A 27,913-nucleotide genomic window follows, 5' to 3' on the forward strand; every position below is an offset into this window, starting at 1 on the left:
ACAACTAAGCAGCCGATCGTCCAATTACTTTTGGTCCCCTAAAATGGGAGGACTATGTATAAAAAGGGCTGTGATTCCTATATGATTCACCCAGTATAGACATAAATACTCTCCAATTAAAGCCGACACTCTGCACTTTAACCTCAGTCATTGTATCATTTCAAATCCAATGTGCTGGAGTACAGACCAAAACAACAAAAATTGTGTCACTGTCCAAATATATATGGACTGCACTTTATGATTTGTGAACATTTTTTCAAGTACATAATTACTACCATGGTATTTCTCACTCTTCGTTTCAACAAGTTTCTGTTCTTCCACTTTGTGATTCATGCCAACCCTGTTGTGAGGGACTGGCTTTAATTCCTTCACTGCTGTGTAAAATATATATGTTATGGGCATCAACAGTTTGCCAAAAACCTCAACTTGTGTTTTCTGGTATTAAACATCATTATCGCAACAATGCAAAGTAACTGACACATGAGCAGTCAATATGGTGTGTTGTAGTAGCCATCCCTTCATTTTTATGAATTCAATCTACCTAATTTACTGTCAGCTGTTCCTTGTTTAGAGAGACGCAAATGCAGACCATGACATTTATAAAGCCCAAAGGCTACTTACTGTACGACAAAATACAGCTGTCAGGAATTACCATTAGTATAAAATACAATTCCTAAAATCTCATTTGCGGTTCTTGATGGCTGTGCTTCAATCTATCAGCTACATGAAACCACAGCCTCTGTCCTTCATACCTTGGAATGCCATTTTATTCCCCAGAAAAGACTACAGCTTTTCTCAATCAGAAAGCAAGAAGGAGACAAAAATAACTGGGAACATTTATTCAGAATCAAAAATAAAGTTTCCCCTACGACAAAAAGTACACAATTTTCAAAGACAACATGGTATTTAAAGACAAATTGACACAGAAAAAAAAAACAGGTTTCTTGTTTTATTTGCAAAGGAATTGAAACGCATACAATTTTTATAAGACAATTATCCCAGAACCTGAAATAAGCAGAATTTGTTGCATATCAAATAAAGGCAGTCTACAAGAGAAAACTCAACACTGAGCGTTATTAAATATTTACTGTGCACTGGATTCCTTTTATTATTGAACTAATTTCACTGCTCTGGATTTTCATGCCAACCCTGAAAAAAGAAGATAAAGAAGATATTAAAATTATATTTAGTTTAATTTTACATCAGCATTTTGTTTATTTGCCTAAAGAATGACATTAGAATTTTTTTAATTTAATACAAACTATCCTCTGTAAGAATAAGTGAAGGCACTTCACTGGAATTACTGAAGCGGAGAAAACCTTTAAATGGTTTTGACAAGCGTCACCATGTCTATCTACTTGTGGGATGGGGTTTCCATCTCTAGTCTCCCTGTTGATAATGCAGGGCACATCAGTTACGATTACATTACTACCTGAGATCTTAGTCAGGTACCAGATTCTGGTTTGTCAAAAAGAATATCTATTTTGTGAGTTCCAGTTAGGAAAGTTAAAAGTGATTTACCATTGGAGAACTTGCATTGCTTCAGCACCTCACTGAAGCCCTCACAGAGCTTGAGGTCGCTCTGGGTCTGCGCGCACTCGATAAACTGCCTCAGCTCATACGTGCAGGGGTTCTGCTGAGCCTGCTGCTGGTACATGGGCTGAGCTGGGGGAGCAGGCTCCTGTGGGCACAAAGCACACATGAACTGTTTCGCTGAACCACAGCTGTGAGCAAAACATCCCAGACCTTTTGCCTAGAGGCAATCACCCTTATCCGGGCTAGGTACAGTTACTCACAGGCTAGACCACAAACAGGCAGTCCGAATCCTTGAGTGCAGAGCTTAAAGGGCACCTTTGAATGAAGAGCGGGTTCGAGCTTGGCCCACGTCAGTACCTGACTGGGAATGGTATTTCACAAGCGATGGCTGAGCACCAGCCGGGGTAGGGTGGGATTAGTTGGCCAGAGATACCTCTTTTCTCAGTGACACAGCGACCCCCACAACCTCGCTTGTGCTCAGAGGCAAGCAGTGCTGTCGGGCGCCCCTGTAATCAGCACCAAGTCTCTGGCAGGGGGCTGTGGAGCCCGTGATGTGAAAAAAGAGGAACAGCTTTAAGGTGGGTAGATCAGAGGAGAGGGCCTACACCCATCCCCCCCCACCACCACTGTGTGGCATTTCTGGGCACAGCACAGTTATTTTGCAAGAGTAACAGATCAGCATGTTTTGCACAAAAAAAAACACTGGTTCATTTTATACATCCCTGAGTAGGTTTACACTCACAGCTCAGAGTTACAATCCGGTCATGAAGCGCTTACCTGATAGGTGATATCGGCCCTGCCTGGTTCTGCAGCTGCCCCGCCACCGAAGCCCCCTGTCATGGCATGGCCAAGTGTGTGCCCGACAGCAGAGCCCACTGCCACGCCGGCTGCTGTGGTCGCCATCTGGGCAAACATCCCGGGCTGTCGGGGGGCTGCGGAGGGGGCGGCCATGGCAGAGGGAGGCGGGTGGGCAGGCAGGGAGGAGGGGGGTGGGGCAGCCCTGGCCATCGGTCTTGGTGGAGCCCGGCTGTGCGGAGACAGAGAGCATTACCCTGGTCGACAGAGTGCCAAGCACACATTCATCTCTTATTTATCTTCAAGCCTGGCTCGCCACTTCTGTTCTGAAAGCTCAAGGTCTAACAAATGTTTTTTTTTTATATATATAATCCAAAACAAGTTACTCCTGAATCAAACTGCACTGCTAAATCTCTTACGTAAACTTAATATTTGCAATTGTGACTTAATTATAAATAGCTCTTGCAATACTAAATTATATGAGAGATTAAACACCGTGTGCATTACCTAACTTAACTAATGCATTTCACAGTATTCGCAAAACGCATCAGTCACCCTTTTAACTGTTCAGAATAAGGCACCGTTCTTATACAGAGACGACATCTTTTAACACGGTAGCTTATATTTAAGAAACAAGCAGATTATTCTAGAAACTTCCGGCTGGACATACCTACGGGTATTTCACGGCAGAAAAGTACAGTGCAATCTACTCGCTAGGCCACGCTGCGCACGAAAATGATCAAAAAGTATTATGAGGTACACTTCTGTAATTATTTTCTCTTACCTGGCCGGAGGTGGTACTCTAGACATCCTGCTTCTACTGCCTCTGCTTGGCATTTTGTTCTAAAAGATAAAACAGATCTCTATGTCAGAAACAAGCCGATCCTCTCCTGTCTCTCTGCTTGAGAGCGACCTTGTGTTAACTAAAAGCCGATCCGGAAATGTCCCCAGTGTTACATCATATTGTAACACTCCCGACTTCCGGTAGCAGAGACGCGCTCCAGTGCGAGTATGGTGAAACTAGTCTGTATATATTTCAGTATTCTGTCTCCATTTTTGTATTTCTGGTGTTTAAATAAGAAAAAGCTACACTGAGCGACACGAATGATCCGGAAGTGTATGTAAATAGCCGAACGTCATTAAAAATAAAAGACTTTCAGCCACCGCAGTAGCGTATGAGTATAGCAACATTAAGCGAAGTGACAAGCAGCTGAAACACCTGCTTTGTTATTTCTTCACGGTTAACTGCAATTCCCTGAACATTCAGCTAAAGTTTGAGAGGGTCCTTTTTTAATTTAAAATCGCCTCCACTAATCTCCAAGTTTGACAAATCTAAGATTATTGGAATAGTTTTTATTGAGTTTACAGCGCCTTTCTTCCATTTATACTACTGTAAAAATTGTCATTGCTATATTTTTTTCATAGAAATGTTTTTTTTTCTGTTCAATGAAAAAGGTTTTAAGATGCAAGCTTTTAAAGGAGCTGTATCTGAAATTTGTAATTAAATCAAATCCTTTATTATATTTAAATTCAATCCGTTTTTAAAACTATAACCAGGGACAAAAACATTTTTTGCACCATCAAAAGTGGTGAAACATACAATGTTAAGACAGTCAGCCAATAGCAAATCAACCTTCTTCATTCCGTTTTAAGTCTTTATTAATATTGTTGGTCTGGGTGGATCACCTTTAGAAAAACTGCAGTGCAGAATTGAATGGGGAAAATTTGTGCCTCTCCAAAGGTGGATGGAATCTATTGCACAGACCCTCAGCTAATAGAAAATCACCTTGTTTTTGTCAGATAAGTGTCTCTGCCAAAGCTGCTGGGGTTTATAGAGCACCTCCCATTCCCAGACTGGGACTGTGCAGCGATGGACAGGGAGTGGTCTAACTCCCCTCCTGACCAAACCAAAATTTGTGCAATAAGCGGTTCAACTTTGGTTGTGTAGGTATGACACAGAATGACAAAGATATTGAATCTGTAGGGTTTCTGTGTTGCTCAGCAAAATGTGATGTTAAAAGTCGTGGCATTAAAGACTGGGTTCAGTTTCTTGAACAAATGTGAAGCAATCAGCAGTGTAATACATAAGTCAGATGTTACCAAAAGAAAAGTGACATTGATGTATCACATGTCAGCACTGAGACACGTTTCCCAATGTGCACTCAGGATGCCCTCACAGACACAGCTCAAATCAGGCGTCATGTGTCAGAAAATAACTGGCCGACAAGGGGTTTCAGGCAGAGGTGAGTCAATATCTTAAACACAAAAACCCAAATGCTTTGTTAATTTTTGGGGGTAAAAAGGGAAGTTCTTATTTCTGCACACATATTCCTCTGGATGTGATTTGATTTATTTATGATATATGTATATTTACCTTTTGCATGTTTTGGAATAGCAAACGTTAGTTTATGCCTTAGTTACATAATTGTTACTGTGTTGGATCAATAGACACCCCCTTCCACACAAGTAGAATTACACAATCTGGTATTCTACAGTATAAATCGGATTACATGGTCCATTTAGTTAACATTGAAAACCTTTATTAATTAATATTGTATTATAATAGTTATCAGTCCGTCTATATGATTCGTTTGAAAGGGATTTCATAGCGTTACACGAACAGAATGCATGATAATATTCACCTGAAAACCAGCTGGGATTCTGAAAAGTTGCTGAAAGGGCCTTATGGAGTGGGTTTTAATACTGAACTGAACACAAATGCAATTTTGAGACGCCGGGCTTTTTGATGGCGCCTCTGGCATTTTTAAATTGCTCCCTGAAAGTCCTACTAATTTCAATTTTTCAATCTCTCACCAGCACCTGATTCCCACCCAAAGCAACAAAAGCCCGTCTCCCGGGTTTCATATCGGTTCGGAGTGAGAGAGCTCTGAATTTGCTCAATCTGAAACGCCAATTATGAAACCCCCATCGTTTTTTATGATAGGAAAGATTGCTTCTCGTATTGCCATCTGTTGCTTGGTGACGCGGCGTGTCCTCTCCAGGTTTTGTCTCTAGTGAAGTCACCTGAGAATTATAAAGGACCTGCCCACTTTTTTCCCTTTCAGATCCACTCTGGGTGATCAACAAACCTACAGTAGGCGTCAGTCGACCGCACACTCGACTCACAGCCTGGTTAAAGCCTATGTACTATATGTATGGATGGTGTTTTTTGAACTTTGCTTGAAAGGCAGTACAAAATCCGCGTCTCTTATGCACTTTTAAGACTGACTTAGTTTTTGTTATCTTTTTTTTTTAGTTTTAATTAAAAGTCATGAGTCGATTGGATGGATGGGGAGTGAAGTCACACGCGTTAGAACCGGAGGAAGAGTTTTATTCTTTCGATTTTGACTCGGAAGATCTGTCCGGCTGTCAGGACCCCAGCGAACTTTTGGTGACTCTGAAACAAAAGGAAGAGGATTTGATTCTGGCTGCCGAGCTGGGGAATGCGCTTCTTCGGGAAAACGGCGAACTCAAAGAACAGAACGAAAAACTTCATGAGAAGTACGCGGACAGATTAGAGGTAAGGGCATGAACACAACGCAGTCTGGTGTATGGAACCGTCTGTGGTTATCCTGTCACCCCGCTTTGCCTGCACACACGCTGCGAATATACCGTTACTGTGTGTGCCGTCTGGTTTTCCACTAGCCTCAGTTAAAATAACAAAGAAACAAAACCCCCACTGAACTAATTTTAGTGTTAAGAAACAGTGAGTCACGTTTATGTACAAAGCATTTTAGATTTACACATTCCAGAACCAGCATGGTGCGGTACGGGTTTTTAATTAGTTTTTTTTTACAATTATTTGTTGGCATTTTGTGTTTGCCATTTTAAGTGCTTTAAGCTGACCAATTATTACATTCTTTAACCTCAGAGCTGATACTCCTATGTTGCATTATCCGATATTAAATACATGTCAATTACTGTGACAATATACCTATGTCCAACATCGGGTTGAATGCATATAATAAACCCCCTTCTTTTTTTAATAATGAGGGGTCCTTCGCTTCTTCAACTTTTCTGGAACGGGAATAAAAACATAGTTTTTGACAGGTGTTTACAGTTTGGATTTTGTCTAATATTTTCTATATAAAACAAGTCCACACGAAAATGGTAACGGTGCTAAAATAATGTTCTTTTCGATGGCAATGGATTAGGCATCATGTTTTAATGCTCGTACCTGGTGCGTCAGAGCGATGGGTGATGGAAAAGTTAGGCTAGTGCTTGGATTGTTTCATCTGCAGATGAATCACGCTTCCGCTATCCCGCAGATAAAAGAAGGGACATTAAATAACTTGTTGATAGTGACCCTTCTCTGTGATCTTGGGAGCATGCCATCTCTGGGTGAATTGCCTAGAAACCAGAGTGCAGAAAACCGCATCGCTGGGAACTCAAAGTATAGACGTTCCCTGTTCTTCGTGGAACAACCAAAAGCCGTAAGTTATAGAGGCACTTGTTCACCGTAAATACCTGTGGTACTTAAACGAGTTTTCTGGAGATTTCGGTGCAGCCAGGGGAGTGAAATACAGCTTAACAAGGGCATAAATATACCACCCCGAGAGAGGCAATTCAAATACATTCTTCATTTTATGAATCCTTGTAGTTGGGACTTTGCACGATAAGCAGCAGTGAACGTCACGATCAGACAGAAAAGCCTTTGTATTTCTCACTCTTATTGAGCTATTGTACATAGTTGTTTTTGTATTGTTTCTGGTGAAGTTAATCTATGAGGGAAAAAACTGTTTTTTTACCGTTATGTACAGTATTTATGTCGCGCCGCTGACCAAGCGCACCTACATTCGTTATGTGCCAATTTATATTTTTTTGTGACATGGTCTTATTGAACGTCTCAGGAGGAAATTGCTGAGAGTGGTGAGCACTTCGCCTGAGAGACGTGTCTAGTCTAGTGTCTAGGTGAAAAGTAATCTTTCTTTGATAAATGACATTATCTTCTTATTCCCTGATGCTGCTCACAAAACAGGGCATAACAGGAATAATGATCAAATAGTGTTAAGTGTTGTTGTAGAACCTTCTTAGGTCTTAATGTAAAAAACGGACTGTTTTATTCAGTAGTAAAGTGCAAAAATCAGATATCTAAGTCTAACAACAGATCTTAAAATGAATATTGAATTTGAGCCAAATCTCTATGTTTTACAAAGTGTTTGAAGAAGGCTGCTCATTCCAAACTGTGAAAATGTCTTTGCAGTTTGAGCTCTCCCTTTAAATACTTTTGTATTTAACTAATCAGGTAAATATTTCACAGGAAATGTCCCACGTGTTTTAACAGTACATATGATACGATCGTGTGGAGAGTGAGACAGCATTGTCCTCCTTTGACAGCCTTCTAATCTGGACCATGTGAAAGAAAAAATCTTCAGCAAACAAGTCATCACAAACATAGTCTGTCTGAGTCTCGTTTGTGATTTTTCTTTACAAATCACAATATGATAAACTTATAATGACTTCTTTGAAGTCTGTCCAGCCCAGTCTCCATTTGGAATCGTGCTCTGTTTTTACCATATTGAAGATAAAGGAGCAAACTGGAAGCATTTGAAACCCCTAAGTTCCTGCTTTCTGGCCAAGCTGACCAGTGTGCCTCAGCCGGTTGTTGGTCTGTGTCTACCCCCCGCCAGGAGCTGGAGCAGGGCAGACATGAGCTGCAGGTGAGGCTGGAGGGGCAGCAGTCCCAGTGGGAGAGCCAGGTGACGGAGCTGGAGAAGGATATGAGGGAGCTGAGCAGCGAGGTGCAGAGGCTGACCCAGGCCCTGCGCACCACTGAGCGGGAGAAGAACAAGATGGCGAGAGAGCTCACCGAGCAGAACCACCAGCTCCTCGAGCAGCTCGATAAGGTAATGCGGTTTTTAAGACGAGGTGGAGCCATATCAGATTAAAAATGGGGGAAAAAAAGCAATCAGCTAAAACATACAGCCTTCAACGGAGGGAAGTAATGGAGTTTTAAATGAAAGTTCAAGAGGTGGTCATCTCTAAACTCATCCACTTCTGCTGACCCAAGTGAAAGTATCAGCGCCTGTGCATCCCTCTCTCTGCCAAAGTGTTGCCTTTATTTTACTTCTTTTCTCCTTTTAGTCACACCCTGGGTCTTTCTTCCCAAAAGAAGGGTGTGGGGGTTCCAAAGAAAGTTGGCGTTCCCCCAGCTGGGCGGGTTACGACAATAAGCCAGTCTATTTTCCTCTAAATTAGGGATTTTCCAAACTCTGGGAATTTTAGGTAGGATTGTGTAACTCGGCTTGCCCTGAAACAGATTACATTTCAAGCCGTTTCATTGATGGTACTCGTCAGCCCTCCACGCATACCTTTGATGCCACAGAATTTTCATTTTCTGCGCCTGCAAGAATTGTTTCATGAAGGAAATCGACTGGAACTTCCCACATACTCCTTTCATCTTGTGACAGGACATGTTTAGCTGTTTAGCCTCTGGAAATGTTGAAAAAGCACTGTTGAAAATATCTTCATACAGGCTCGAGGTAATGGAGCATGAACTATGCTTTACTGCATTTTGTCAATGCAGATTTTCAATGCAAGTGATTTGAATATTAACCAAATTTAGACGATTGAGGGATTCTTCTGGTAATTGCTTTAAATCACAATACTTTTCAAATACACATTTACTATAAAAACGAGTTATGCCTCTTTTCATTGATCATTAGGTTAGATTTGTTTTCTGGTGGTGGGCAGTTTTTCATGCATGTAACTAAATATGCTTTATTTCTTATAACACCGTTCTAAAGTTTTCTTAAGATGATAGTTTACTCTATGAGGTAAAGGTTAGTAGTTTGTTAGTTGCCTGCCTCGTGGTTCATTATGGCTACAGAAAAAGGAGCATGACATCATTTTTAAACAATTCTGCACAGTAGGGAGGAAAATCAACTTTCCCATGACTAGGAACCTTATCAAAGTAGCCTTAGATTGTAGTTGGGCCTCACCTGCCTCTTATACCTGTCTCTGAGCTAAAAATAGTGTAGGTGTGGCTTTGTTGAACACTACCACTGAAACTTAATGTACTACAGGCAACACCTGTCAGCAACATTTAACAGTGGTGTAACAAATTGTCAAATATAACTATTAAGATTTCAGACTCTGAAATCTCAATGGAAGGTAAACAGTATGATGTTCTTTGAAAACTGGCTAATTTGGACATTATAAGTTTTTCTATAAACTCCTTAAGGAAGTGTGTAATGAGTTACAGGAAGCAAATCAAGACAGGCCAGCAGAACAACAAGGAAACAAGGAAAGTTTTTTTTCCACTCATGACGTTAGAGTTGAAGGATCGTGATTCCTGGCACTAAACAGTCTACATTGCAGTTCCTGGTTTAGTTAGACTATGTTTTGTGTAGCTGAGAAATTTTAAAAGATCTTTAAGGAAATAACTAAAAGGTGTCATTCAAAATGCAAGACCTCGATGTGCATGAACCGTTGAAAATCACATGTAAGAAAAATAATTCAAGGGCTGGGACCTCAATGGAAAGCTATCAGAGGTCCTGTTTTGTCTTTTAGTTGGTTTATTCATGTTGTACATAATAGTTATAGGTGTGGAATTGGTAGCCAGACCTTTTCTGCATTTATTTAAATTATATATTATATGTGTTTAGCCTGGGTGATTTCTAAATTTTCTATAAATATGTAGAATTCTTTCTGTTGCTTGGAAGTTATGTTCTGTCTGGTATGTCAGTAATTAATATGAAACTGCAATAGTGTGGTATACGGTATTTGTCTCACTTCTTATTAACTGTATTTGGCGTGTTCAGGATTCAAGATCTGTAATTCATTTTAGTTCATTGTTCTTGATGGAACTTGAAAGCCTCCAAATCTATTCCAATCCACAGCACAGGAAGTGGAAAGTATTACAGGTCTGTGTTTACCTAGGTTGAAGAATATTTTCATAAGATCAGGAACAAGCTGGTTTTGATGCTCAAAACATTTCTTGGATATAGGTTTTGAGAAGGCCTGTAGTTTACATCTTATACTCTGTGACTGTCTCTCCCTCATTGTAGAAGGCGTAGTCTCCTTTAAAACATTGCTCATTAGTCTCATGCTTTGAAGACAGCTCTGGCCTATGGCAAGTGTTTTACAGAATTCCAAGGGCAGGAAAAGCGTGTTTACAAAATTATCACTCCATCTGAGCACTTACAGAGAAGGAAGTCTTACAGAGATATTTGCCTGAGTAAGAGACTATGGATTCGTCTGTGTTTCCAAGAGCAGTGAATGAATGGCAGAACTGGGAGTCTTCAGAGTCCAGTTGCTCTGTCAAGATAGAATTTAATACCGCAAAGTGTCCTCCCAGTCCCTCTGCAGACAGCTCTTTACCTGATGTTGTGACAAATACCGCTTCTGAGAGGAGGTCGTCAGTACCTCTCAGGGTGAGTAAGAGCTGTATCTCTCCGTTCCTGGGTTTGAATCTGTGCCATTTCTGTGTGGAATCTGGGGGAGGAAAGGGATGGGGGAGGTTAATGATGTGAACAGGGGGAGAAGTTCTACAGTTTTACCTTGTTTATCAAGATTTTCTCAAGAGATCATTTGGCTTTACAAAATCTGAAACTATTTGTAAGTGCTTCCATTGTACTGTGGCTTCCAGCAGACCTGCTATTTCTAAATATTATCCCACCATCGGTTCTTCTTGTAATGTTGACACAGTTGTGTTGGCAATGAGCAACATTTGCAGTGCACCTGAAACAATATCGCTGTAATATCTTATGTTTGTTTTTGTATTTAAACACTTAGAAACACATCTCACTACATTTCTGTAATAACAGTGTAATGTTAGCTTAACATGTGAGAGTTTATGTACACAAGTGTGGATTATGTATGCAACAGTTTATTATGGCTTTTCCAATTAATAAAATAGGTCAGCTTGTAAGCACCTAAATCTTTCAAGAGCATTCCCTGGATTCCAGCTGTACAGTGTTGTAGTCTGCACACAAAACACTGAAGCATGCTATGCATTTTTGAGATACTCATTTCAAGCTGGGCCAGTTTTCAAACCCCTGCAGCAAAAGAAAAGCTTCATGTGAGCATTGCTCCAGGAATGCAGTGGGGTAACATATTTTCTCGGGAGATGGTTTTCCTTGTGTAGAGAATTTACCGTCATTGTTAGTTAGCGTTTTCTTAGCCATTGTTAATAGATCACTTGGGCAGTGTACCAGATCTGACTGGTGAATTAATCATTGTGCTAGCAGCAGGACCAAAACTATAAGCTTATAAAAATGAGCCTAAGCTGTATTTATCCTTTCATGAGCGGTGTGTGGTCAGTAATGTCAGACAGCTTATTCTCAAGTGGCCCTTGAACCTGACATATTCTGGACTTTAAGTTTTTGTTTCTCAAACAGATTGGAGCAGAGCCTCAGCTGATGGAGGTTTTCTTTGATAATGACAATGCTGTTATCATTATGTGGTATGCAGCTACATTAATTTCAATATTATGAATAATCATTATGTAGTGTTCTCTTGTGCACTCTGAGAACGTGTTCTTTTGCTAAATGTTTTTAATTGGTTGGGGTTCATGTACAGTAGGTTTGAATCCCAAGCTTTCAAATATTCTTTTTATCACTTGCTTGCTTGGCCAAAACCTAATCCATTGTGAGTTATAATATATCAAATGTTCATGCTAGAGTATGCATAAATATGAGGAAATAAATCATGCAAGTGAAATTTCCTACTGTGTTCTGGACAGAAGTTTTATCTTAATAATTCTATGTTCATCTAAATTTAACATAGAATGGGCAATACTATAAAACTCTCTGGAAGTAGTTTTTGATTGAACAAGATGTTCTGTGCTCTGCAGTGATTGTGGCCCTTTTTCTGACACAGTTATGATATTTGTTTTTTGTTGTGTAAGCTCTGCCGACAAGATGAGATCTTTTTAAAAGTAACCTCTTGCTTCTACTTTTTCAGGTCTGTGACTAGACAGATTAAATATCTAGGTAGATGGATTTTTGCCTTTGTGTTTTTATTCAAAATCTAATTAAGAATGGACATTACTATAAACCTCTCTGGAAGTATTTTTTGACTGAACGAGATGTTCTGTGCCCGGCTATGATTGTAGCGCTTTGAGGTACTGCTTTCATAAGCATATTGCATGTTTCTGAAAGTTTGGATTTGTGTTCCACAGAGACATTGAGATTGTAGGGAGTAGGGATGCTGAGCAGTGTGTAATGAGCTGTTGTAGACGTTAAGCTCTTAAGAAGCTTGAGTAGCCTGTGGAATACAATACAAATATTGAGCCTGCTCTTTTCATTTTATAATCTAAGCCTTTAATCTGGGCACTTTCCTCAGACAGAGTCCTTGTGTTGAACCAATGAACTGTGAAGCTTTCAGGACTCGTATCTCTCTGTCAAGTGCTTTTTCGTACCTGTTATGTCTTCTGAAATGGCAGTATCTGTAGCAATTTAAAACACTGCAATGGTAAGAGATATGGGGCATTCTTTATGATTTGGTGGTGACACACTTGGAGGTTAAGTGTGCTTCCTAAAGTATGAAAATGTAGACAGGGATATCAACTGGACCAATATCATAGAGCAAAGAAGGAGCTGGTGTGTGAATGAGGCAGGAGCAAGAGGTCACAAGAATTAGGCTCTGATTTAGTGGTTGTAGACATTTAAACTGTTATGGACTAGAAAGTGCTGATAACTAAAATGGCTGGTTTATAAACAGCCCGTTTGCCCAAAAGATTCTTGATTCTTTTATCTTACACTTGCTACACAGGGACCTATGATGGTGGGTTACACCCATTCTTTCCTGTTTGTTTTTAAATCACTGGCAAGGTTCTGTGCATTTTTTGTATTTTCAGAGATTATGTTTATGTTATGTATCTGAAAAAAAAATCTCTCTGGTAACTCTTAATGCTATATTTTATCTCTGCACACTGAAACCTTGCTCATCCCAAAAATGACAGAATTCAGCTTCATTTGTTCTTTAGTTTATAGAGGTCAGTCAACCGGGTATATGATATCTCACCCAGAGCACAATTCTGTTTCATTACCCTTGTGACATAGAGGCAGAAAAGAAGTTTCTACACCCAAAGATGTCTGTACCCGAAAGCGGCTTCTTAGTTGAGGGCCTTAAGACCCATTATAAATGTATGATAAATTAAAAATTAATCTATCATAATCAAGTCGTGAATCGCAGCAAAAACTAATTTATGGTGCAAGAAAGCAGAATTTGAAAAGAGTGCAATGGCAGACATTCTTGCTACTTTTATAATGTTATACATTTTTAAACTGGTTTTAATATGTCTGAGCCAATATTTAATATATTTATATATTTAAATATAATCTTCCTTCCTCATCCAAACTAAGACCGGTGTAACGCAGTGAAAATTAGAGTTGTTGTTGCACGTGCCAGTAACTCCTTCCTGTGTTTGTTCTCGCACAGTGTGTGTCCGAAGCCCGCGTGACTCTCCTAAATCACTCTCTGGGGACGCGTTTGTCCATCACAGCAGCCGTTCGAGTCCCCCTGGGGGTCAGTGTGGCTTGGGGTGTCAGCTGTTTCATCTGGCCTGTGCTGCCCAAGCTGAGGGGGGGGGTGGGGCTCGCGAGGTGGGGGACCGAATTCTGTGTTTGCTTTGTTATTCCGCCTGAGCCAACGGGCCTCTTAGCTGATGCATAAGCTATAGGTGCTCTCCCCCCCATTGAAGAGGGGAAGACAGCAGTGTGGAGCAGGGGTTAGGGTGCTGGAATGTTGCAGGTTCGAATCCCAGGTGAGACACGGTTGTTGTATCCTTGAGCACCACGTTTGCTTAATAATGCCTGGCTATAAAAATGAGTACAACTGTAAGTAGCTTTGGATAAAAGTGTTATTTAAATGAATAAATTAGGTTATAGTATCCCACTGTAACACTGCTTAAATTGTTGCTGGTCAATTGCTCAAGGCATCCCAAGCCAAAAAAAAAACAGGACTCATCTTTCTTGCTGTCTTACTCTTTTTCTGGCTTTCTCTCTATCCCAGCTCCTCTCGTGCTCCCTCTGTGTGCTTTCCACGCTCTGCCTAATGTGGCGTGATGATGTCATTGCCAAGACCAAGATACCACGCTCCATCTGCTGCTGGGCTTTCATCTGCCATTGTCGCCGTGTGATGTGACTTGAAACAGCTCTGACAAACTGCTGATTCAGGGCTTTGAATGGGGAACCTTTTGCTCTGCACTTCGGCTCTAATGTCTGAATTGTTGTTTTTGTTGCAAATGGAACACTGGGGCAGCGTTAGTGAAGTGAACTGTAATTTTGGTCTTTTTCGGCAACGTTGTATCAGTTGGGGGGTGGGGGGTGGGGACTGAGGCAGTGTTGTATAGAAAGTTCGTGTTTCTGGCTCAGTAGAATGACTGATTCTTTAAAAATTTCTGTTTGCATTTTTAAAATGGAAAAGGACAACACAACCGTAAACTCTCAGTTACAGGATACTGCTAAAACATGTGGAGGTGCCAGGCACACCCTGAGTGAGAGAGGGTTAGGAGAAGTCTTCATCTGGGACCACTGCCATGATGGAACTTGTTTTGGGGGGTTTTAGGTGCATGTGCAAAACTTGAATTAGCTGGTATGAGTGAGGTGTTTACAGGAAGAGAAATGATCGTCACAAAGTGCATCCATCATCCATCAAGTTCTCTAAGAAATCAAGTGCTTTATCCTCTATAAAAGTAACAGGGAGGGGACTGATTTTAGATGAGAAAAAAGAGCTGATTCATTGCGACTATTAAAATGATCAGATGAATGGCAATGTCCCCTGATACCACATGGGTACAAAGGGCTGGACAGTGTCCGAGACACATGAAATAGGATACCCTGGGGAATGAGTCAGTTTCTCTCAGATCCAGAAACAAGTGCAGGCCGTTGTCAGAACAGCCTAGAATATTATAGCTCAGGGTGGGCAGGTAAAGAGCTGAGAACCCTTGTGTTGGATGCAGTAAAACAGGGTAATATAATACAAGTATAAAACAATGCATGACAAATCATAGTGATGCAAAATAAATGCATCATAAGAGTGATAAACTTTGACACACTGTGAAAATACAAATGTGCTATTAAGTATCCACAAAGGCTTTTTTTGTTTTAATGAGTGGTCAAAACAGCCCATGTGACTTCCTGCTTTTTCAGTGTGTCACTGCTGACGTGGGGACCCAAGGCAAGTGAAGAAATGTTGCTACTAGCGTGGGTTCATTCATGAAATGAGTGACTCACTGAGCGTGGATGACGGTCCAGGCTCTCTGCCCACCGAGTACTACTGTTAAACTGCTTGACCAAACCTACTGAGCCTTTTAACACAAAGAGAACGGCGCTGTATCGTGGCGTAACTGGCCCCTGGGTCACTCCCATCATAACACCTCCATCAAAGAGGGAGGTGAATGATCAGTGGTGGTGAGTCTCTGGGGCTTGAAAGCTGACAGGATGTGTCTCTCCTCTGGGCAGGCAGTTGAAGCAGAGAGGGCGCTCACAGCAGAGGTGCAGGCTCTGAAGGATGAGTTTCAGAAGAAGGCCAGCTTTCGGAGACAGGATGAGGAACTGATCCACACTCTGAGGGAACAGGTGAGACAGCAGCCCACTGCTCACTGGAACAAGTTAAACACAAAGGTTGTAATGCACCCCAGTGCTGGCTGTGGCTCTTAAAGGAAACCTCTTCTAGATAGCTCTCGTTCCCACAATTTTACTGAATATATTTACTGGTCTTGATAAAGCAAAAATTTAAACAAATCTGACTTTTATGTAACCTGAGATTCAATTGACGTCATGGAGGATGCCCCACTGTCTCGGTCCCATGCTTACTTGCGTGTGTCTCTCTGGGAACCAGGTGGCGTCTCTGTCGGAGAAGAAGCTCGATCTGGAGAGGCAGGTTGAGGCGCTGTGCCAGGAGAAGACCGCTCTGCGGGACAGCATGGCCAGTCTGCACAAGCACGTCAGCAGCCTGGAGGAGCAGAGCAGGCAACAGACACTGCAGGTACATATACTGAGACCAGCACTGGGCAGAGAGTACCGGGTACAAAGGACTTTTCACCTGGGTTTTAATTCTGTCACTTTTCACAAAGACAGAGCAGCGACAGAATGCTTTGATAATAGGTTTATAAAGTGGACTGCTCTGTTACAGTGAAGAATAAGGGCATTTATTATAGTGCTGGGAGAAAATGCATGACTATTCGGTAGATTGCACAAGGATTGGAACACTGTGTCTTGAGAACTACCTTCATTGCACAGAAAATGAACAAGGGGAGCTATTAAAAGGTTAGAGGGCTTTAAGTGTTTAATAAAAATGTGTTCTTTGATCCATTACTTAGACTTCCTGACTGTTTAATTAGTAGCTGTGTGATAAACACATTTTGAAGAGGCTAAGCTTATAGAGCACCAGTCCAACAGAAACTGCTTACCATGTTTTCCACTCTCTGTGGGTATCAGCATGCAGAATTACTGGATTTATTTGTCTGGAATCCTTTCTTGTAAGATTTCTGTTTAACTTGCACCTCAAGATTCTATACTTGGGAAGTTTTTAAGGCTCAGGCAGTGACTAACTGGAATCTGGATCTGCAAGCTCTCCCATAGCTGTAACGCTTTGGTTAACAAAGAATGTAGCGTGCATTTGTTTACATCCGAGGGCAATGCGCTTTATTTAAACATTAAGTGCAGGACTCAACATGCATTTTGAATGCAAATTTGATGATTCCTCAAGTTTTTTTTCCTGTTTTACGGGTTTTGTCTTTCCATGTACCGTGCAGTTACAGGTCAACTAATGAAAAACCTTTTTCTCTGTGTACCTGCAAGCCTCTCGGAGATGAATGCTGAAGGCCTCCCTCTGGGGTCGAATGCGTGCTTGCCGAGTGGTTTGCTGGGCTGGCCCTGACCAGACTGTGCATTTCTGTGCTGTGTGCAGCTGAAGGACTGTCAGCAGGAGGTGGAGATCGCACGAGGAAGAAGCCTGCATCTCCAGTCACAGCTCGAAGAGCTCCAGGAGGAGGCCTCACTGCGGGATTCTAGCGGGGGGGAGGTGTCCCTGCAGTCGGAGCTGGAGCAGAGCCTGGACAGTATGAGCTGGAGCCAGGACAAGGAGCAGGTACAGCAATCCAGTGTCAAATCTTCATGCTATCGTCATGATACTTAATACAGCAAGAGCTGGGAGTAGGGCAGATATCCCAGAACCACGCTGAGCTACTGCAGAGTGTACAGAGATCAAAACATAGTGCCACTCCCTTTCCTCACATGTATAACGTACTGCTTCAATCAGAAACCCTCCCACCTTAATCTGCCATGTGATGATAGAACTGAATCATTGTTAGGTCTTGAACAGCGTAGATTACGAGGGGAACTGATAACAAGTGCTTGGAATCCTCAAAGGCATTGAGAAAGTCAACCTAACAGACTAAATAACAGAATAAACAGGGAAGCATGAACCAGGGGCCACAAGTGGAAACTTTGAGAGTGCATTTATAACTGAGATCTGGAGGCACGAGCTAATCAGGCAAGTTGCAAGTTGTAGAAGCCAATACCCTGGGCTTTCAGGAAACAGCTGGATGAGATCCTTTGGATCTATTAGCTATTTGCTACCATACATGCTAGCTAAATGGCCTCTTCTCTTTCGTTTGTATAAAGTCCTGTAGGACCTGTTTGAGCGAGGCTAAATTACTGTATATACTGCAGAACAAAAGAAAACAGAAGCTTGGTTTCAGAAATGGTGTTAGTTTAGGCTCTTATCTACTTGAAGTAGCAGATTCAGGTGGGATTCTGTATTATAGTAATCTGAGTTTCAAAGATTTTGTTTCTGTCGAGCTCAGGATGTCTGTCTATATTAAGTAATGTAATAGCACAGCAGAAAGTGGGACTGTGAATCACACTCTGACACATTATTCTTAAACCTGATCTAATGGAAATCATCTAGGAATCTGACTGCTTAATCATTAAAAGAGGAACCACATTAATGTCTGACAAGCTAATAAAAAACATATTGCTAATACAGGGTAGAATAGTGGTTAGTGTTCTGAACTGTGGGTTTGAGTCACTACGGCACACACAGCTATTGAATGCTTTACCTCAACTGTTCAGGTGACTGCATTGCTGGGGATTAGCACCCCATCCGGAGATACAGTGCCTTGCGAAAGTATTCGGCCCCCTTGAACTTTTCAACCTTTTGCCACATTTCAGGCTTACAACATAAAGATATAAATTTTTTATTTTATGTGAAGAATCACCAACAAGTGGGACACAATTGTGAAGTGGAACGAAATCTATTGGATTTTTGAAACTTTTTTAACTAATAAAAAAATGAAAAGTGGGGCGTGCAAAATTATTCGGCCCCCTTGCGTTAATACTTTGTAAAGCCACCTTTTGCTGCGATTACAGCTGCAAGTCGCTTGGGGTATGTCTCTATCAGTTTTGCACATCAAAAGACTGAAATTCTTGCCCATTCTTCCTTGCAAAACAGCTCGAGCTCAGTGAGGTTGGATGGAGAGCGTTTTTGAACAGCAGTTTTCAGCTCTTTCCATAGATTCTCGATTGGATTCAGGTCTGGACTTTGACTTGGCCATTCAAACACCTGGATACGTTTATTTGTGAACCATTCCTTTGTAGATTTTGCTGTATGTTTGGGATCATTGTCTTGTTGGAAGATAAATCTCCGTCCCAGTTTCAGGTCTTTTGCAGACTCCAACAGGTTTTCATCCAGAATGGTCCTGTATTTGGCTGCATCCATCTTCCCCTCAATTTTAACCATCTTCCCTGTCCCTGCTGAAGAAAAGCAGGCCCAAACCATGATGCTGCCACCACCATGTTTGACAGTGGGGATGGTGTGTTGAGGGTGATGAGCTGTGTTGCTTTTACGCCAAACATATCGTTTTGCATTGTGGCCAAAAAGTTCGATTTTGGTTTCATCTGACCAGAGCACCTTCTTCCACATGTTTGGGGTGTCTCCCAGGTGGCTTGTGGCAAACTTTAGACGAGACTTTTTATGGATATCTTTGAGAAATGGCTTTCTTCTTGCCACTCTTCCATAAAGGCCAGATTTGTGCAGTGTAAGACTGATTGTTGTCCTATGGACAGACTCTCCCACCTCAGCTGTAGTTCTCTGCAGTTCATCCAGAGTGATCATGGGCCTCTTGGCTGCATCTCTGATCAGTCTTCTCCTTGTCTGAGCTGAAAGTTTAGAGGGACGGCCAGGTCTTGGTAGATTTGCAGTGGTCTGATACTCCTTCCATTTCAAGATGATCGCTTGCACCGTGCTCCTTGGGATGTTTGAAGCTTAGGAAATATTTTTGTATCAAAATCCGGCTTTAAACTTCTCCACAACAGTATTACGGACCTGCCTGGTGTGTTCCTTGGTCTTCATGATGCTCTCTGCGCTTTCAACAGAACCTTGAGACTATCACAGAGCAGGTGCATTTATACAGAGACTTGATTACACACAGGTGGATTCTATTTATCACCATCAGTCATTTAGGACAACATTGGATCATTCAGAGATCCTCGCTGAACTTCTGGAGTGAGTTTGCTGCACTGAAAGTAAAGGGGCCGAATAATTTTGCACGCCCCACTTTTCATTTTTTTATTAGTTAAAAAAGTTTCAAAAATCCAATAGATTTCGTTCCACTTCACAATTGTGTCCCACTTGTTGGTGATTCTTCACATAAAATAAAAAAATTATATCTTTATGTTTGAAGCCTGAAATGTGGCAAAAGGTTGAAAAGTTCAAGGGGGCCGAATACTTTCGCAAGGCACTGTAGTTCCATATTCTCTATTTGTTAAATGCTTCAGAACTTTTTTTAACCTATTAAGATAGTGTTTTCACTCAGATCTGTTTGGGTTTGGATTGTCAAAACCGTTTTGTTTGCTGTGTGTGGTTGTTCTTATTTTTGTTATCATTATTACTCAGAAGTGATGCTTAATTAAACACATTTCTAAGATACAGAGATTCTCTGAAATGACAGTGGCATTAAGTTGTGGTTGTTTATCTGAGATTGGATTCGAGGATATCGTCAATGAACTTTTGTCATTTTAGTGAGCGGAAAACACTTAACTTCAGCCTATGCAGTGTTCTTATCCTCTTCTCATGATCACACAGGCATGTGACTTGGGTCTCTTGAAGAAAATTGTAGTGGTTAACCTAAAGGAAACTGCCTCTGATAAGCAAGTCATACATACTGTATATAAATAGAAAATAAAACCCACACACTCTGTTGAGCCATTCTTTCTGTGGTCTGTACATTTGAAGTTTAAAACAGCTATTGTTACCGACTGTGTACGACATGCGCAGGAACTGTTGTCACTCCTGGTAACTGTAACTATCCCAGACACTTGATGTCAACCATAATTACTTATCTGGAACACTGGGTACGAAGATGCACCAGAGGTTTTTATCTCCGAAATTAAAACAAATACAATGTGCTTTTGTGCTTCCTGTGTATAATGCTGACAATCAAATAATTCTTCCAGGCCTACAGAGCTTCATCAGAGCTTTCGATCGTAAATAGAAGTAAATAGAAATTTAACATTGGCATTATATTTATATACTGAGAGGTATTGCAAAATGCAGCAAATGAATGTTGGATCCATTAGCATTTGTTGCATTTTTAATGCCTTTTAGCATATCTCCTTTCTCTAACACATTCAGGCATATAATTAAGTTTGGCCATGTCATTATTTAGGTGGGTTAAAGCTAGGGTGAGTAAGATGCTGTATTCCAAGCTAGATGCTAGATGCTAGATAAATAATTTCCCCCCACTTTCATGCTTCATAATACACTAGAATCAAACAATTTTCACACTAATTTAGTCTATTACAGCAAAGTGACTCATCCTGTAAAATATTGTACTCTCATTGTTGCTTTTCTCGAAGTTAAAAGTGAATTTCAAAATGTTTTTCAATCTACCCTTTCTTTTATATGAAGAGACTTCCTGTCTCTCTGCAAAGAACGCACCTGAAAACACCCACATCAGTCTGCAAGCAAGCATGTTTCAGTAATCCTGGAGGTGTCATAGGCAGGAGGCATAAACAATTATAGCATTGAAGGAGGTTATTTTATGACTTTATTTGCATTTTTTCCCTTTGTGCTTATTTTGGATTTTGTTTTACAATTTACATCCGTTATTTTTTTCCTCTTGACAAAATTGGGCATGACCCCTTCATGTGGAACAATAAATATTATTCACTGAATGACTCTTAAACACAGACTCCTCCTAGTAAGCAACTTGCAACCTAGTAGCAAATGTTACATGTGCATTTGTGCATTAACTGCTTTCAGACAGGAGGTGCCAATAACTTAAAGCTACTGTTATGTCAGAATCTCTTTTTTTATCAGTCTCTTCCTAACAGGTTGTCTTCAGTTTGCCATTCAATTCTGCTGTATTGGGCAATTCCAGTTCTGATTTGGAAACATTTAAAATGGGGCTGTTCCGCAATGTGGTGTCATGTGCTCAATACTAAATCTCAACATTTGCAGGTGACCAGAGAAGTGCTGTCCATTCTGAAGCTGATGCTTCCAATACCTGACTGCTCCCCAGAAGAAGGCCTTAAGGATATTCAAAACCAGCAGGACAGTCTGCTTGTAATGCTGTCGCAGATCAAAAAGATGGCACAGAGGCTGGCACAGTGCCACTCATCTCAGGTGAGGCTTCTGAGGTTCTTCCTGTGTCACCACTCTTTGTGAAGCTAAAATTACATCAACACCCACCTGAACAGGAGCTGACCTCATTCTATCAGAGTCACGACTAGGCAATCAGTGAAACACTACTCACACCTACATCATCTCATTTTCATTTTTAGTGAATACAAAAGACTAAAATTGGATTGGTGGGATGACTACAGGGTTTTATTAAGGAGGGACGGGGAGAAATATCCTTTTTGGGATGCAGCTGTGTTCAAGCACATGCTGGCACCTGGTCATCAAAGCACGTCTGTAATATAAAAGGTGTAAAAAAAAAGGTGAACAGTGGGAGGAGACAGCAGGATTACACAACTACAATAAGGGTTTGGAACACGGTAGGAAATACATGAGGTATGAACAGGACAAGATAAAAAAAGGCCTTCTGAAGAAGAAAGTTTTGAGTCTTGATTTGATAGGGCTCAGAAAAGGTGACAATCTGATATCCTTATAGAATTCCAGAGCTCTGGGGCAAGAGAAGGCTTGGTCGGCCATAGAGTATAGACAGGCCTGGGGATACAGACAGGAGACCAGAATTAGGTGAATGAAGGTTGAGAGGTTTGGAGAAGGATGAGAGTCAGATGAAAGGTGAGCATGAGGATTTTGAACTTGACAAGAAACCTGACAGGGAGCCAGTGTAAGGACTCCAGGATAGAAGTAATGTGATCACTTGCACAAGACCTGGTAAGGGTTCTGGCTGGCAAATTCTGGACATTCTGAAGTTTGTTCAGTGTGGCTTTAGATACCCCAGCAAGTAGGGTGTTCCAGTAGTCAATTACAATTTTGTGGGGACTCCTCTCACTATGATACAGAAATCCCTACTCAGACAAAGGCATGTCAGTCATTGGCAGCAGTGGCACTAGCTGTTACTGTAGCTGTTGTTCTCAGATGGTGGTTTATTAACAATAGGGGGGCTTTCTATAGAATGTGTAGCTTTTTGGGAAATGGCATCATGGAGGATTTTATTAATTCCAGGGAGAAATTGCTTGCTGTCTTCTCATCTGAACCTTGGTAAAAAAAACATTTATTGGGCTGAGTTCTGCACCTCAGTTAGAGTGTTCTGTGTCTCTGAAAAAGCCTGCGGTTTCAGTTGGTCACCTTTCTTGACATTTCTCCCGAGAATGACTCGGGAGGGAGTGACCAAGATAACGTGAAGGTCAGGACAAAGCTTATGGGCCTTTAGAGCAAACTGTGCTAAATCCTGATGGCACCAGCACCTCAGCAGTGATTTTACAGTGCACGTTACTCCGAACACATAGTACGTTCACCACGTACTTTAAAAGATTTTATTGTGCCCCTTTGGAGATCTATTATAAAAAACATTTTTGCAAATAGCCTATGGGTTGACCCAACACTTTCTACACTGCCATTTTATCTGTAGCATTGTCACTGCCTTTGTGTTGCTTGAAGTTTTTTCAGTATGTGGTCAGCCGATTGAGTGAAAGAGCAGGTGATTTTGGAAGGTGCATTTGATACTGAAACCGAGCCCTCTCCTTTCCCCAAGGCTCTTCTGACTTGTTCTCAATGCACAATGAGACCAACAGAGAGATGTCTGTGACATAGATTTACTGACACCTGATCTCCGTATAATGTCCTGTCTCCTAGGAGCTGAATCACTCCAGTGTTTTGCAAAAGAGAATTCCTTGTGAGAATCAGAACTTGATACAGCAGCTCCAAGATCAGGTAACGGTGGCACATGAGCTTAAATCTGCTCTTGGGAAACCTGACTTAGACCAGTTAATAAAAATGTTAAATGTGCTCCAGGTACATATTTTTAAAGGTTTTATGGTTAGTTTATAGCTAAAATGTGGACAGCGCAAACTCATAAAAGAAAAATCCAAAATCTAGTGGCACAATCTCAGCACAGGATCCTAACTTCACATTATTTTGTTTGAATCATTTGGCTTTATTTGCTAATGACAGAGGTTAGGAACAAGAAATTACTATTTGACACAGTGTATATGAAGTGGTCCCTTAAAAACTCTATTTTGATTGTATAAACGTATGTATAGACGATAGTCAATTTAAAAACCAACACAAAACAGAATAGAAAACAATCATATACATCAGACCCTGCTCCATGTTATTTCTCTGCAGATGAAAGATTAGGTTCTGAACTCTGTGCCACTATGCGATAAGTTTTCATCACCAAAGCATGGCAACCAATACTAGAGTCCAGTAGAGCAGAACACACGAGTCATTAGAGTTTTGATTATTAATATACTTTTAACTATCATCAACAATAAGGACAATTAGAATCTTATTAGGCAGTTTATAATCTTGTGAAGAATTGTTTACAGCAATGGTGTTCATGCTTCGGAGGTTACCAAAACAAATTTGGCAAGAGAACTTAGTATCAGAAAGGGAGCTGCTGTGTCTTCAAGACAAGTGTACTGTACAAGGAAACTGTACTTGCAAAAATACACTTACAAACGAAGGCTGTGGTTATTTTATTGTGGGTGGTTTCAAGGTCGTCTGGAGCCATGAAGTGGTTCTTGGAACCTTGCATTGCCGATTAGCATTAATCTCGGCATTTTCCTCTGCCCCGTCATTCCAGAACGCTCTGCCTGGGAAGGAGGACTCGGAGCTGATGCTGTGTGCGGAAAGAATGAAGGCTGACGAGATCCTACAGCAGGCAATCTGGGATCGGGATGAGGCCATTGGAAAGTGAGTAGAGACACCCACTCACCGAGCAGCAGAAGCCGGTAGCCGTGTCATGTGAGAATGCTGTATCGTATTATTGATTAAAATATACCGGAACAAGTGTTTTTCATTGCTTATATTGTTGTGTGAGCCATTGTTTTTTTAATAAATTAATATACTTTGCTCTGGGTTTCGATGTTAACAACAGTTTGATATTCTGAAATACTTGTAGGATAAAAATGAAAAACGGCTCAAACAGTATCGGAAATTGTCAATTTGATAGCTTTTGCGGCAATGGATTTGTTTCGTTATATGAGCAAAACTTGAATTATTTAAATGGATGTTTTTATTTTGTGTTCAGGAAGAACGCCATGGAGAATGAACTGATTAAGTGCAAGAATGAGATGATGTCACTGAACAATCAGCTGCTGGAAGCCATTCAACGCAAGCTGGAGCTGTCTCAGGAGCTGGAGGCCTGGCAGGTACAGTACTCAGAGCTGCCTGTAGGGGGTGCCAGTGGTACATCAGGAATGCTTGGGAGGTTCTTGGATGCCATATTTCAGGAGGAGCGGACCGCCATCTTTAAATAAAACTTATAAGGGTCAAGAATTGGTTTGGTCTAACCTTTAAACCATTGCTATTCATAGAATTTTACTTTGGTTACAGGTATGCCTTTTTTTTAAGTGGCTACATTTTGATGTCAGTAATCTGATATAGTACCTTTAATAACACTTCATCTCATGGTATTTTAATAGTGAAATAAGAAAATGCCACAACAATTCACAGTGGGTTTTTATTTTTTTAAGATCATTTTCTAAAATGTTCAAATGTGGCAGATTTTGCTAAATAATATAGCCTTGAAAGCATAAAATACTAATGCAGAGTAACGATGATAATTATTAAAATCGTTCAGCACTGATGGGGACAGCTATGCATCTGTTGGAGGCCATGGAAAATATAAAGAACATAAGAGTCTACAAACTAAAGATTCTGCCCATCTAGCCTGTTTGATTGCTAGTGGCTAATTGATATGAAGATCTCACAGGTCTGTTTAAAGTCTGTGTTCCAAGATCTGTACCAAGGCGAAGTTCACTTTCTTCAGATTTGCACAGCGATGGCTTCTCTCTCGTGTATCCTGCTCCCTCTAGTGGCAACAGATAGTTAAAACAGCCGGAACACAATCATTTCATCGTTTCAGAGAAGCGTAACATTTGTTTTCTAAATGAGAAGCCAAAGAGACAATTTCTAACATCTGGAAACATTCTAAGGCCTTTCAGCCACAGGAGCTTTTAAAATGTCCACTTGAGTAATATGGACTGTTTTTATTTCTTAAAATGTTTTGGCAGGATGATATCCAAGTTATTATTAACCAGCAGCTGAAGACCCAGCAGCAGACAGACCAGGCTCAGAGGAAGAACTCTGTGTCCACGGGGACCGGCCGCCTTTCCTTCCTGCGCCGGCCCAGCACCCCAACGCTGAGAACCAGACACCTCTCTTCTACGTCTTCCCAGGCCTCAGAGCCCAGGCGCACACCGGCTCACTGGAAGGAATGGCTGAAAGGTGGAAAGCTGGGGTAGCCTGGGAATTAGGCTAGGCCAGCCTGAGCCCTGGACATCACTGTGTCACACAGCGGGACATTTACTCAGCAGTATCTGCTGGATAGATCTTGGAAGAATCCATTTCTGATTCTTTTATTTATTACTCATGCGGGGAGATGGAGTAATTTCTTTTTAAAAAGTGGCCTACCGTTTGTATCCTGAAGGAATTTAGCTCTTAGGATGTGTAAAGAGATGCTGTGTAGGCCATTACTTTATATACTCACAGTGGTCTATTGTTCGGTTCCTTTTTCTGCGAGACAACTGAACAGGAAGGTTACAGCAATGAATTGATTTGTGTCTTTCCTGCTTCGTAAGAATTCACACAGAATGATGCAGACAGAATAAAAAAACGTGTGGAATTGATCAGTATCCCACGATGTGTGGAAACTTCAACACAAGCCAGTTTGGACTTTTAGGTTGATTGCCCACAGAGCCGAGATGAGGTAACTCTAATGGAAGTCAGGAAAGGGTGCTCAGCCAATATCAGAGACTCATAATCCAGCTGTCAAGGTGCACTGTGAGAGATAGATTTCAGCGGGTGGCCGTAAGGCTGGTGCTTTTTTGGTTGGGAACAGCAGAGATGTGCCGAAGTGTCAGGTCTTGATGGGAGACTCCAATTTTCTGGAGTTCTGGGTGGGCAGGTGACCTCATTACAACTCATTATTGGCTTAAGTGGACCAAACTGGCAGTTTTTTAGCTAGCTAGTTAGGCGCTGGTGCTTTAAAGAGACTAGAAAATCTCCAGGGGTCCTAGGGAGCTGGGACTAGCATTGGACACCCTTAGAAGGATATCCAGATCAGACATCCCTGGTCTAAACGTGATCTGTAGTGCTCCACAGCTTGACATTAGTAGGCAGCCTTCATTAATCAGCTGGAATATCAGCAGAAATACCCCTTACCTGTCATCAGGTTTCAGCAACTTGCTGTGAAGGGATTTGGAGAAATCCAGGTATGAGCACAGGAGCAATAAGATACCAATAAGAGCACAATCTCAACTTAGACACAGGCTCACTCTCCCGAGAGTCAGCTTATTCTTGGGGAGAGGAGATGGGAGCCCTTCTGTTGGGTGGTGTTTTGAGCCAGCGGTAGCTTTTAAATACTCTGTTCCAGTAAGCTCTTTTGAAAACTTGAGAAGGAAAATGTTACATTCAACAGTATGAAATTGTAAAAAAAATGTCTAAAATGTTTCTCTAATTAAAGAATCACAGGGCTACTTGTTCTGTCTGTCAGTAGTACTGTAAAAGTGTTTCAATGAAGGAGCTGTTGGAAACTGTACACGCAAACAGCTAATGTAATCACTAAAGTGTAAATGAAAGAGGCAAAAAAAGTAACCTTTTTAAGTTTGATCAACAAATTGTAGGCACATTGTGAAACATCAACTGATCATTTAAAGAATTATGTAGCCATAGTATTTTGTTAATATGTAAAAAAACCCTCACTGTGACTCTTGTGACCTTAGATATGATGTTGAATGTTGCCAGTACCTATGTCCTTTATCTTACCAGATCTAAAACAAGATTTATAATTATTTTCACCAATCACAAGAGAATGTATAAGAAGTACTTTCCATGCTTTATACCTTGTGTTTATTGAAATGTGTGTTTCTGGGACAAATAAAGCTGTATTGTTTGTACTAAGAAATAAAATCATTTTATAGAGGCTGGATAGATGGCTGCCTTATGATAAATCCATTTTCAAGCATTATCTCAGCACACTTTTTTCATAATC

General features: G+C 41.0%; 2 protein-coding genes across 6 annotated transcripts; one reads left to right on the top strand and one right to left on the bottom strand.

Moving 5' to 3' along the window:
* Nucleotides 1-824: 824 nt before the first annotated feature.
* On the bottom strand, nucleotides 825-3,277 carry chchd2 (coiled-coil-helix-coiled-coil-helix domain containing 2). Its single transcript, XM_006641025.3, has 4 exons — nucleotides 3,116-3,277; nucleotides 2,314-2,563; nucleotides 1,522-1,681; nucleotides 825-1,149 (listed from the first exon to the last, which is right to left on the bottom strand). Exons 1-4 carry the CDS (start codon nucleotides 3,166-3,168, stop codon nucleotides 1,139-1,141), a joined length of 474 nt encoding a protein of 157 aa, XP_006641088.2. The 5' UTR covers nucleotides 3,169-3,277; the 3' UTR covers nucleotides 825-1,138.
* Nucleotides 3,278-4,516: 1,239 nt separating this feature from the next.
* bicdl2l (bicaudal-D-related protein 2-like) lies at nucleotides 4,517-27,850 on the top strand. 5 transcript variants are annotated; one of them, XM_069184330.1, is made up of 11 exons: nucleotides 4,517-4,574; nucleotides 5,588-5,851; nucleotides 7,962-8,177; nucleotides 15,741-15,857; nucleotides 16,120-16,266; nucleotides 17,191-17,370; nucleotides 21,745-21,909; nucleotides 23,551-23,628; nucleotides 24,503-24,612; nucleotides 24,950-25,070; nucleotides 25,935-27,850. In XM_069184330.1, the coding sequence occupies exons 2-11, from the start codon at nucleotides 5,603-5,605 to the stop codon at nucleotides 26,163-26,165; spliced, it is 1,614 nt and encodes a 537-aa protein (XP_069040431.1). In that variant the 5' UTR covers nucleotides 4,517-4,574; nucleotides 5,588-5,602; the 3' UTR covers nucleotides 26,166-27,850. The 5 variants fall into 5 exon arrangements, with proteins under 5 accessions (XP_069040431.1, XP_069040430.1, XP_069040432.1 ...); XM_069184329.1 differs by lacking the exon at nucleotides 4,517-4,574 and having other exon boundaries at nucleotides 5,416-5,851; XM_069184332.1 differs by lacking the exons at nucleotides 4,517-4,574; nucleotides 5,588-5,851 and adding an exon at nucleotides 6,644-6,764.
* The last annotated feature ends 63 nt before the right edge of the window (nucleotides 27,851-27,913 follow it).

The sequence above is a fragment of the Lepisosteus oculatus genome, chromosome 26, assembly GCF_040954835.1.
Source record: "Lepisosteus oculatus isolate fLepOcu1 chromosome 26, fLepOcu1.hap2, whole genome shotgun sequence".
NCBI classification, from domain to species: Eukaryota; Metazoa; Chordata; class Actinopteri; order Semionotiformes; family Lepisosteidae; genus Lepisosteus; species Lepisosteus oculatus.